Consider the following 13,020-nt stretch of genomic DNA (forward strand, 5'->3'; position numbering starts at 1 on the left):
GCAGAAGTCATCTTACCATTTGGAGGGTTAATAGGTTACTTTGAGAGGTATAACAAATGAGGTTATTATCAAGTTTTTTAGCAGGTTGTGTATTTCATAGCATTTATTACAGGTCCAAGACTGAAATTGTATGTTTTTTTCTAATTGCTGTATTTTTTATAACATCTTTCAACTCTGGCACCCACTGAACATTTTTTGATTCCCTATGGCTGAATCAGCATCTTATTTAGCTCCTACCAAACACATTTGACTTTTCATGTAAATTGCAGTTGTTTTTATTGTTTTAATTAGAAAATTCCAGGGACACTCTTAGACCAACTAATCAACAATTACTCATTCAGACCTAAAACTTGTTTCTATGGAAAGTCAAAGACTGGGGACTAGATCCATTCAGCAAAATTTCTTTGGAGCTACAGTAATTTATATCCCTTACTGACATGAATCTGTGTTTTATCTTCATTGGAAGAGCACTGCTAACACAACTATTTAAACAATTTTAAAATGCTTTCCATTTTAACAGCAAAAGTAAATGATATTAAAGTGCTAATTTTAAACATTTTAACTGAAATTATTTCTATGTATACAGATAAACACCCAGGCAAGATTAGGTGTGCACAGAGCAGTCATGAATAGGTATATGTAAAAAGTGGCACATACACTTGTGTGATCAACCACTAAAAATCTTCAAGTGTTACAGGATTTAACTTGTTGAAACTTCCAGTTATTGCTAATTCACCTCAGGTATGTCCCTCCTATTAAGACTTTTTAGAAATTTCAAGTATTGATAAATGCTACGATGGCTTCAAGCTACTCCTTCTCAGTTGTACTTCGATGAAATGGTATTAGCTTTGGTGTGGGGTTACGTACTGGGGAAACAAAGCAGAATTTAACTCTCAAGGTAGACATATATACTTCAAGGGTATAGGAACTTATTTCCCATTCAAGCTTAAACTTAATCTGTTAAGGCACCAAGTGTCCTTCACTCCCATTAACCTTAGTAAGAAGGCCTGGAAATTCATTGTGCAGTGTAAAGCTAGTGCCATAGTCTAAAACTCCTTTCATTTTAAGAGCTGTTAGCTTGGGTGGGAAATGTACACATACAGTATTCATAGACGGCAGGAATGCCTTTCACATACATAAGGACCTCTTGGTCCAATATAACCATTTTCGCCTGGAAATCCTGGATCTCCTCTTGAACCATTGCAGCCGTCTAAACCACGCCTGCCCCTGGGTCCTTCACTTCCTGGTAATCCCTGAAAGACAGTTTAATATTTATTAGAGATACACCATGATAAATAGGGAATTACTTTTTAAATTAACAGAACAGTTCAGAAACAAATATCTCAGATCTGAAACAGAGGGCATCTCACAGTGGTCCCAGCTTCATACTCTTTCCATTAGAAATGTTTTCTATTGTGATCAATAGAAATTTTTTCATGTATAGCAAATGATGCAAGTTATTTTATATCTTTTTCTTTGCACAGCAAATATAACAGGGACAGCACTGGTTAAGAGGGCCAGACCGAGCTCTCACTTGAGTCAAAAAGTAATGTGCTATCTTCTCAGAGAAAGCAGACTAGCCCTCTAACTATAATCTTTCTTGTGGCTGTAAAGAAAAGCTGAAGAAATATACAAAAGTCATCTCAAGCAGCCTTGCATTTTTTAATTGATAGGATAAAACAAGGAAAAACCGGACACAGCTTGACTCAAGCACACAGTAATCACAAAGATTATGACTATACATTCAAGAATTGAGGAAGATTTTCTAACCTGGCAAGAACTAACCAATATCCGGATAGGGGTTAGTTCTACCGCAAATTAGACACCAAGCAACAGAAATAGCGAGATTTCCCTTGGAATGATCTTTCCATTGGAGGAAAAATTATTTTCACAGAAATAAACCTTTTTCTAAGGAACAAATAGTAATTTTCACCCCAATTTTTTTTTGGGGGGGAGGGGTCTGAAAAATCATCAGGAAGGTATCCTGGCTGTTTGCTGAAATGTTTTTGTCAATTTTACCTCCTTCCTGTCTTTAAGGTTCTTCATCCCAATTCGTGGACACTTTTTTAATTAACTTTTTTCATAAAAAGAATACACATTTCTTGGGAGTACTTCTTTTTTTGTGCTAAATTTTGGCCTGTGACCTCTACATTATACACACATTCTGGCAATCATCCCATTGTCAAGTGTGGACAGCTGACAAGCAGATGCTAAGACACCCACTCAGTTTCTGGTTCTGTTTTCACTTTCAAAATTCAACATTTTAACTTTGTTTGATCCATATGAAACTAATAACAGCATAGGAATTCAGTTCTAATAAACAGCATTTTTCAAAATACTGTATCTAAGAGATAATATCTTTCTTTCACCAGACCCATTTCCACGCTGAAGAAGACATTCAGAAAAATCTATAATCACATGCTTATAAAGATATATTTAGGACCCACTTTCCTTCTTCAGTCCCTATTCAGGTTAAAATTATTGGACACAGTGGTTTCTTTTATTGCCTGCAAAAGGATTACAAGCAAAAATCAGAATGTTTGAACCAAAAACAGTACATCATTTGAGATACTTTCAGAGATGTTAAGAATGTAGCAAGCAGAATACAGCCTGCTATAGAGCCTGAGAAAATAAACTCAATTGTTTTTAATCCTAGTACTGACACATAGTACACAGACATGGGCTAGCCTCTACCTTCACTGCCCAACTCTTGCATGAAAATTATGTACTTACCTCATTGGGATTTTGTGGAGTTTATCAATAATAAACACAGTTGAAGTTAACCTGGCTATTTTAAATTTTTGCAAAATATGTAATTCTGTAGGTGATATGGTATTAATAGGTATAAAGCCAAACAAATTTATCAAGTGTATTATTCTGTTAGAGGACTTGCTATGACTTTATAGAAACTGTAATTTTTATAAAGCAATATTCATTCAATACGTACAGGAACACCATCTAAACCAGGAAATCCTGGGACTCCAGTCGGGCCCTAAAGACAGGTGACATGAAAAAACCAAAGTTGCTGAGGTCATTAACTCTTAAAAAGAATGAAAAACAAGAATATGTGATACTATATAGCAAGAAATAAGAAACAGTCTTGTTTGTTTGAAATATGAATCAAAAGCTGTAATTGTCAGAAATAAATATCTGAAAAAATATATATGGGCTTAGCAGGAGGCTAGTGCCAATAGCTACCCATGTAACAAATGGTACAGTACAGGACAAATGTCTAACTCATACTCCAAAGATTACAAAATGACAGAGAAGGGAATGTTGCCTATAACTTACAAAACAAATCTGTACGTAATTTCACAACCCTGCTCCTGTTTTGATAATACCAGCAGCACAATTTCTATTTACAGTGCTTACATTTCAGGTGTGCTATATACTGATATTAGTGATTTCAGTCATCCACTGAGATCAATGAAATTAGACCATTAAAACTAATATAAATTACCAAGAGCCAAGCATAGGGATTGTACAGCTATGAAAGATATGGACCTGAACTGCAATTTATACTCCGTAAGTGGTAATAAAATTCTGTTTAGTGTACAGCACTTTTAAAAGCACCATACTCCTCCCTCCAGTTCCACATTCCTCCCACAGCCCTCTTTGAGGTTAAGGAGGATGACATGGTATACAACAATCAGAGACAAGGTCTGTTTCATTTTATGTCTTCTGACAATTCTCATTTTGCAATCCACAGCAAAAATCCCCCAAAACATTTTTTCAAGAAAGCTGTAATTAATTTTAGTGAGAATGGTGTGTGAGCAAGAGTATAGTTTGGCAAATGATTTTTGATCATTCAGGTTCTGTTTCACTTGCCAATATTTAACATTACATACTACGTCAATGGTGTTTCCTACCTTATCACCTTTTTCTCCAGCTGGCCCAGGCTGCCCATTCTCACCTCTCCTTCCTTTTTCCCCTGGCAGACCAGCTGGTCCTGTAGATCCCAAGGACCCAATCGGACCTTGAGCTCCCAGCTCACCAGGCTGACCCTGAAAAGAGTCCAAAGAAGTTGAATGACTACTGCTGTAAATCTCGCAGCAGGCAGCATTTCAGAGATGACTGTATGGATAAAACAAGGCTTAACAATGTATACATACTCATGATTCAAAACAGTTTGTTGACAGCCTGCAGATCTGTTCCATACGTTAGATGCTATAGGAACACGACCCTCAAATTTAACAACTTGCTCAAGGCAATAATTTCTTTTCACCTTCATCAGGTTTCCAGCAGCACCTCTCTGAGATGCCTGGGATAAACTGCAAGTCTTCCTGGCTCTACCAATGTAAGTAAGTAGTACGTTCTGCAAGCATTAGACTCCACTGAGCATCATATTTTTGCCACCAGAGAAGTGATAGCTCATTTTAGACAAAGGGACTTTGTACGCAGTCAGAACAAATCAAGAGAGTTTCCTCTTTAAGTCACACTATATGCTAATTATCTTAAGTATTTCTAGCTCACATATCTTCCATCACCATTCTCAGATATTAATGCCTTATTTAAAAGTTGTGAAGTTCCCTGCAGAGAAAAATGATAGTTACTAGCCAACATATTTGCATAAAGTACCAATTTTAACAGATTGTGTTACAATGCTTTGGGAGGTTGCAGAATGCCATTTATCTATGTATAGCTCTAAATCGAGTATCTGTACCTACAGTGCCATACAGACCGTCTCCATGGATTTCTACTAACTTTTGCAAGGTAATATATATTCTCCTGAAGCAAAAATACTTCCTATGCCAACTCGATTTTTCAGTCTGTAGCATTGGTGTGGAGTTGTTTTGGATTTGTTGCAGTTTTTGTTCTGTGCTGCTAAACAACTATTAAATCAGAGATTCAAAGTGCTGAATAAAGCAAGCTTTCTAATCAGACTTCACACATGAGCTGTCTACACTTTCACCCCACAAAATCTACGTATTTACAGGTCTCTATTTCTCCTACTCATCTTTTTCATTCTGCATCGTTATCTTTGTTTAGCTATAACTTGTTTTGCTTCCCAACTGAAGTGTTTTGCTTTCTTCTCAGAATTCATCAAATCAATTATACCACATTATTAAAAAAGAGAGCAAAATGGAGCCCTATGCATTCCCGAGAAAAGCATATGGCTCTAAGGCCACTTGAGGGCAGCAAAGGATATTTCAGTACAACCTCCATTCACAGATGTGACAGACCATATGTTTATTTCTATGACTGGATTGAAGGGAAAAAAAAATGACAGAAATCAAAGGTGATTTTAAGCAGATAGGTTAGCTTCAGGAGTCAAATTATGTTGAAGCAATAGAACTGAACTGCATGCTTCTCAGTGTAAACATTTCAAGGACTGAAACTGTCCGAAGAACATCTTATCTTGTGCATTGCAAGCAGGGACCTAAATCTCTTTTTATTCTCTATTTGTCTTTTAAAATATGTCAGTAAAATCAGCGTGATTTGACAGTCAGACATGAAGTGAAGAAATGTATGGTACGCATCATCCAATCAAACCAGCAAAGAAACAGAGTAATGAGAAGGTAACTTACTACATGCTTGGAACAGGAAATACTATAGGCTTATGCTCTACTGGAGGTAGGACTGGATCACCACTGGCCTGAAGCTATGAACAGGAATTTACTCCAGAAGCTAGGAAAATAAGTCCTACACTTAGAAATAAGGACTACCTGAAAAAGTATCCTCATACAATTCATGTTCCATTTGTCTTTACTGGCCCCTCCCACTTAAACCTTGGTCCTGCTTCCAGTGAAGTCACTGGCAAAAATTCCAGGGCAGAATCAGTATGTTGTCTTCAGCAACAGTTACAATTTTCTTGATACCATAATTTGAGCAGTGTAAAATATTATGCAAATTAAGGGCTACTAGTCTTAAAATCTGCTGATTCTGCATCCTTGTTAACAATGAATGGACAGCCAGGATTCTGGGTGTTTGAGTATTTGCATGAACAATTGTAGCCTGTCTATTGGCAGTGCCTTGCGCGTTCTCAGTTGCAAAACCAAATTTATTCATTTAGTACTCTTAAAGCAGCTATTACACCCTTTAAATACTTGATTAAAAAAAGACTGGATGACCATTTTAATTAAAGCATAATTTTGAGTATAAGAAAAGTGAAATGAATGAGACTAATAATATAGTAAAATACAACTGTTTGAACCATCCACTCTGCTGGAAGCAGTACGTTTTATTAGTACACTGAAATAGCTGTTACCATGCAAAATGCAACAACCATCAGCAGGAAAAAAAATGCATAGATGTTTCTCACTAATACTCCAATGCCTTTGTCTTAACAATGCATTTTGTTGACAAGTTTCTGCAGCAACTTTAATATTTTCAATTCATAGTGTGTACACTCTGCATTCATGAGTTGAAAGAGAAAATTTTCAAATCATGTTATATCCTTTGGACAGTTGAATAGACATGATTTTTATAGTACTCAAAAAAAAGCTAAGACACTGTATGAATTCTGTGGTAAATATCCATCATAATTAACCAATAAACACTTCCAGGATGTGTAGTCCTTTAGGCTGATAAAATGTCTTCATTAGTTGCTACCCTGTGAATTTAATTGACTCCACAGTTTATGTCTTCGGTAGGAGGCAGTGAAGTCATAAAACAGAGTCACTGAATCCAGAATTCACAATAGGTTTGACAGCTGATACAACTTTAGCATGCCATGTGAAGCTGGTGGATTGTCTCTCTTTCTTTCAGCTCAAAGACTGATAATGACTGGGAGCTTTGTTAAGACCAAACTGATACCATGTCATAACATCCATTATCACATCTATTATTTGTGCCCATCCAATGTGACTACCACAGCATTACAGTCTCAGGACAGCTGTACAAATAAAGAGGATGAAGGTAGTCATGCTCATGTGGAAATGACAAATTAGCTCAGTTAAAATGAACAGAATATTATGCCTGCTCTGCCATCTGATGCCAATAAATTCCTTTAGGATTTCAATGCCTTGTTAATTGTCTAGGTCAGGAACTACCCATGCCAAGACTATGGTCTGTTATTTTAGCATATCCTGGGCTTGACCTGCAGTAAGAAACTGACTTTTGACAAAACAAGACTATATTTTTTTTAATTAAGTATGCTTCCTAAGACTAAGACTGCAAATACTTGAGAATCATGCAGCAAAGCATTTAATACTGTTTGCAAAAGGCAATGGCCAAGGTTATTTGGAATTACTTTTTTTCATTGCCTGAGACACTGATTTTTAGAGGGCCCTGAGCATGTAATTGTCTGAAAGCACAATGTTTTGAAGGAGTCTTAATTGGAAATCAAAAATCTAGTTCATGCTAATATAGTGAATTCTGTCTTGCTTCTCATTATCAATAAAGTCAAAAGAAGTCCAGTTATTGCCTTCAATTAGGACAGTACCCTATGTTACAAGCTATGTGGATGTACCAGTGATATGTGAAATGCATTTACTTCACTTCACATGAACAAAAATGAAAATGCCCAGCAACTCCACAGAATCAGACTGTAGGCAAATAATACAGTGCCCTTTTTCATTCTGCGCTAGACTCTGGCTTGTTACCAGTCCTTCTCATTTTACCAGGAGCAAGACAGAGAAAGGGAGGAAAGTAGAGCAGTTTGGGGGCAAGGAAGGAGTGCACACAAAGGCATTTGGAGACAGATGTTTTCTTTTGTAATTTGCTTAGTGAGGTGGGAGCATCTGCTGCTACTCTAAGCTCCACCCAAGTCCTCTCCCCTTTTGGAAGAGCAGGTCTATCACACAGCAAAGCCACAGCTTCCAGGGCTCGTAGGGGTGTCCATTCTGGAAAGTTTCCACTGCTCCACTGTAACTGTGTAGGACTGGGACCAAAACCATTTTCACTGTAAGTCAAGGCTCCAAAATAAACCTTCTAAATATTAACTCTATCAAGATGAGAAAATCTGAGAAAGCACACAACTTGGCATTAAATCCACTCTCTTGTCCTTAATAGAGCAATTTTTCCTGTGACTGTGGGTTAAGCAGTGAGTGAGGGTCAGACTAGTATATGGCATGGACTTTATTCTCAGTTTGTTCAGAAACAGTAGATCACATAACTACTTTTCAGTATTAAATAACTTGTTTTTTATAGTCAGATTTTGAGCCAAATTAAATGCAATAGTAACTCTTAGTGCTTGACTTTTCTCAGCATCTGGATCATGCTGCAAACTACTGGAAAATTCTGTGCTCTTTCATGATATTTTTCAATGATCCAATATGCTACAAGAACATAGTACCTGATGATGGCGCTTAGTATTCACAGTGATACTTCAGTGAAGCACAACAAATTCCACTGAAATGCTGAAAATATTTTTCACAGTTTACTTTGTTTTGTGTTTTAACCCTGTGGAACCAAGAAAAGAAAAAGTATCCTTTAAGCCAGTGGGTGTCACTACTGTGTTAAAACACTGAACAATACATAATTTGGCACTGAAACTCTAAGAAACACTGTTAATGCTTGAAAGCAGAGAGCTGCAAATAGAGCATTTTAGACCACAAATAATTACATCAGATTAGCTAATAGAATAAAATTAACTTTTGCTCTGATTAATTTTAGTGAAACAAGTCACTGGTTGGCAATTTTTGGTTGATTCAAATATATGAAAAAGAATGATTTTGTAGAGTTTTGTCTTGTCTGATGTGGAAAAGCTTGCCAATCTGCAGCAACTGAGAAAAACACTATTTTTAGTGTGGTGGGACAGGGGAACCAAAAGTATTGAGGAAAGAAAGATGCTCAGGAACAAAAGAAGGAATAACTTAACAAGATCAAAACTTTTGAAAAATTTGGAAATATGTCTAATATGAGAAATGCTAATTTACAGATGCTATAGCTGGACATTGTATATGACAACAGCCTCAAAGAGACCTTACAGTGAGGAGAATGGAGTGATCCTGTTCCTATTCCACATTCCAGTAAGGAGGCTCCATTCCCTACCAGTACATATCCTAACTTCTAGAGCCAGAGAACTGCCTACTGCTCTGCCCAGCTATAAAAAAAAGTGTGATCTGCTTCAGATATAGATTTAGGGGGCCTCATGAATAACCGGTCTCAGGAATCTTCTATTTTAAAACTGTATCATAGCTAATACACTGTGAAAAATTATCAACTAGTATGAGGCAAATAGTGGGAGAGATCTGGGTTTCATCAGATGCTAGTGTGCATACATCTTTTACAGGGGATTCAACTAAGCACATGTATTTGAGATCAAATAGATTGATTTTACGTTTTCATTTCCTGAGTGTGCAGCTTGAAAATTCAAATACAAGTGCTGGATATTCCCTGTGAATGACAGACTGCCATTGCATACTGACATGCAAAAAAGTGTTATTTAATAAATGCCTCTTACTCCCCAAACCAAACAGAATTTGCACAGTTTCCCAGTTAGTGAATCTTAACTATGTTTACGCTGTGCTGTAAATTGGACTCAGTTAACCCACAGGTCTACTAGGGAGATATTACAAGAGAAGTGATGCCAGAAGACAGACCTACTATAGAGTTAACCATTCTTACCCTACTGCCCTGAAGTATACATCAGCTGACTTTCTAACTTACCTGTGACAACCAACTGTCTTAGCATCTCTTGTGAATGCTTACTCCTTACACCTCATATGCCAGAAAATGTGAGACCTTCCTCTCAGTTTTCTGTCTGCTAGGGTCTCTCCTACACTAGTATGAAAATAGGCCACTCACTTCATCTGCAAAAGAACGAACGTCGGTCTTGCTGAGTTATATTTATTGTTCACTTTGCTCCAGGCATTTCACATGATCTCATAGAAGCTAGATCAGGTTGGGTCATGAATAGACGCTTGCTTTCTAAATCTACTTAACTCTATAAACAAAGCCAAAGGAATTGAATGGGATCAAACTCCGGGGTCGGCACAGGACAGGTTTACAATTGGTCGGTGCTAACTGCAAACATTTTTTTAACTATCTAAATTCTGTTAGAGCAGCCAGCATTTTTTGAGGCCTCTGATACAATACTGCAAGAGTTATCAAGGAAGCAACTTCCCAAGTTAGAGAAAGAGGAGGAAATGGAGGAAAGGTTTCACTGTTTATTGGACATATCAGGAGAAAATTAAAATCACGGACTTTATATGAGACCAAAGAGGAAGAGGGGAAAAAAATCTGAAACAATGAAGTTGCTCTTTGCCTCTGATTAAAAACATTGACTGCAACTGCCTACTAGAAGACCTTGAGTGGGATAGAAGAGGCAGGAGAAAGTCTCAGTTGTTCCAGACTGGCACTAAAAATCATGTTGGATGCTTACTAGCATGTATACTTTCACTAATGACTTTCTCCCCTCATCTGTTCTATAGTTCTTAAATGAATATGTACAGTAGCACACACTATGCACAGAGATTTAATGGCACATTTTAAGGGTGTCCTATGGAAGAAAGAGTCCTTTTGAGTTGTGACATGAGATCAAGAGATAAACAGTATAATATAAAACTAATTCCAACAAGCCTGTAATCCCAATTAAACAGAAGTCGAACTTTCATTGTGATGTGGACAACTGTAATGATATCAGAATGGGATATACTGCTAGAAATAGTGACTAGAATGTTTTTCAGTGATTTCTTGCTAATGAATAGTAACACAAATCTATTTATAGCACAGAGTTATCTAAGGTTGAGAGAAAAAACGACAGGTACACAAGCTCCTCTAAAACCCAATACAGCAACCAATGCATAAGTATACTGGTTTTATATAAATATTAAATAAAAGTTCAGCTATTTGCTTCTACTTTTCTTCCAACTTGCCCAATTTCAATATATTCAAGTATGGCCATGGCAGTTTCCCTTTTCTTACTCCCATGGTCATCTTTTCTCTAGCTAAAAGCTCAATTATCTTGTCCACTTACAATGAAGAAGGCTTCCTATGTTGACATTTAAAAGATTTTCAAGTGGCCAACTAGAAGGCAAAGTCTTAATTTCTGTTGCATTCACAGTCAGCTGCACAGTTTTCTTACACTGTCCTGGTAACCACAGCTTTAACTAATCATACTTAGACTGCATTCAAAAAAGTGGATAGAAAGAAAGGTCATTATGCCAAAGACAGTAGGGCAAGATTTGAGGTCCTACTTTCCTATGGAAACTTCAGAGTATATTACGCTCCTGACAGCCATTCTACTTAACTCATAAATGTAAATACATTTAGGAGTTTAATTTTAGGTGTCTATTCTCTTATTACCCTAGGTTTTTTACTATTTTAGTGGAGAGACATTAAGGATAAGGGCTACAGTTATGTCATATGCAGCTTACAATGTTTTTAGTTTTACAAAATGTGAACACACTTCACTTGTCACTAGTAATTACAAATAAACAAAGCTGATTTATATCAGCTCTAAGACTTTTGTTCTACTGTAATTTTAGTAGAAACTTTGTTATGGATTGACTATAAGTCTGCTCCAAACATAGAAATAACCTATTTGTTCACTTTGCTAGCTAACTGTCCAGTGGGCAATGCTTCCACTGAAAGTCTAAAAAGGAAGGTAACATTCTAAAATCTGTAAAACAGCAATGTCATCAAATACCTCTCATAGTGTTTTACATGTAAACAAAAATCCCTCAAATGAAACTAGCAACAATATTTTCCTCACAGTCTGCTGACAAAGTGAAATCCTTATCAGATGGGCACACCTTAACTTTGAAACTATACAACTGCTGTTTTATCAGCAGATAGATATTCTGACTTCTCTAAAAATCTTCTTTTCACCAGTGTGTGGAGAATGATGTAGGGAAGTGACCATTAGCAATGCGTGAAACAAACTGCTTAGGTCCTTATTCAGATGTTAAACTATCACTTGCAAGTTGGACCTATGACATCTATCTAGCACAAAGTCTACATTATGATACGAGTATCTTTCCTATGGATAATAATTCCTATACATTCCACCAGGCGTATTACAAATAATGCACTTTGCTAAATAGCTTCTCCCCCAGTGCACTTTTTAGGGGAGGTAACATTCCATTGAAACTGGAACTCTATTTGGAAGTATTCAGCCAACAACAAAGATTCAGAATAACATACAAATGGTCATGTTCCAGCTAGTCTAATGAAGAATTTGGTTGCAGCTCTTGGAAGACTTTCAATAACATGTTTAATCAATTCATAATAGGTCTGACCTTGTGTGTTTCTAACAGAGATGATACCTTAGCAGTACAATGAGACAGTTTGCCCTTGCTCCCCTGTAAATCTTAGATTACCATGTTCAATGGAAGACCATGAAGGGAATACCCTACATCTGACTCCCTGTGGTAAAAAAGATTAAAACATAAAAACAAAAAATAGGTGGACTGGTCTAAGTATATCAATGTAACTCAATACATATACTGATATAGCTCACTCAGATGCCGCCTTTCTCATTCAGCCTCTGCAGAAGTCCCTGATATTGCAGTTGGTTTAGCAGAGCTGAATAAAGACTTGTTAACTTTGAGGGCTGCTGTAAGGTTGGCTTTCCAGCTGGGCTGGATGAGATTATTGTACGACTGCCTTTTGCCAGCAAGTACATGAATTTTCTAGAATCTTTTTGTGCTTTCAGCAAATGTTTGCTGAGGGGGCCAGCTCATCCTTAATTTTGACAGCTAGCCTGTGCTAAAGAGTGAAAAAGGAACAAATATGGTGCTAGGCAACCAAATTTATACTATTGCCCTTAACTTCTCTACAGAGAAGGATTATTTTATTAAATAATAGCTGTACATTTCTGAAATTTTAGGCTTGCAAACTGTACAATGCCAGATGCTTTCAATAATCATTTATTTCTTGCACTTTAAAGAGAGGATTGAGGAAGACGCAAAACTCTGAGGAACCAGCCTGGGAGCAGGATTCAGACAGAAAAGTAGATAAAGCAGATGTTTTGCATTCTGGGAAGCTAAAATAAGGTAAACAAATCTTTTATTTTGTAATGGGTAGTCTCCACAAAAGCTAGGAAAGCAAAGTTAGTGTGTCAGAGTGTAAAGGCAGAACACAGCAAGGTATAGAAATCAACAGGATGAAAAAAAGATTAAGTAATCCTATAGA

The 13,020-nt window shown here is 36.8% G+C and overlaps 1 protein-coding gene across 5 annotated transcripts in view; it reads right to left on the minus strand.

The window, feature by feature from the left end:
- COL4A4 (collagen type IV alpha 4 chain) overlaps nt 1-13,020 on the minus strand; it is a 76,700-nt gene that overhangs the window by 51,572 nt on the left and 12,108 nt on the right. For all 5 annotated transcript variants that reach the window (XM_069792142.1, XM_069792141.1, XM_069792139.1 and 2 more), the window contains 3 exons: nt 3,870-4,004; nt 2,948-2,992; nt 1,137-1,253 (listed from right to left, as the gene is read on the minus strand). In XM_069792142.1, coding sequence (XP_069648243.1) covers nt 1,137-1,253; nt 2,948-2,992; nt 3,870-4,004 — 297 coding nt within the window. The remainder of the gene's footprint in view (nt 1-1,136; nt 1,254-2,947; nt 2,993-3,869; nt 4,005-13,020) is intronic.

Source organism: Haliaeetus albicilla, chromosome 9 (genome assembly GCF_947461875.1).
Source record: "Haliaeetus albicilla chromosome 9, bHalAlb1.1, whole genome shotgun sequence".
Lineage (NCBI taxonomy): Eukaryota > Metazoa > Chordata > Aves > Accipitriformes > Accipitridae > Haliaeetus > Haliaeetus albicilla.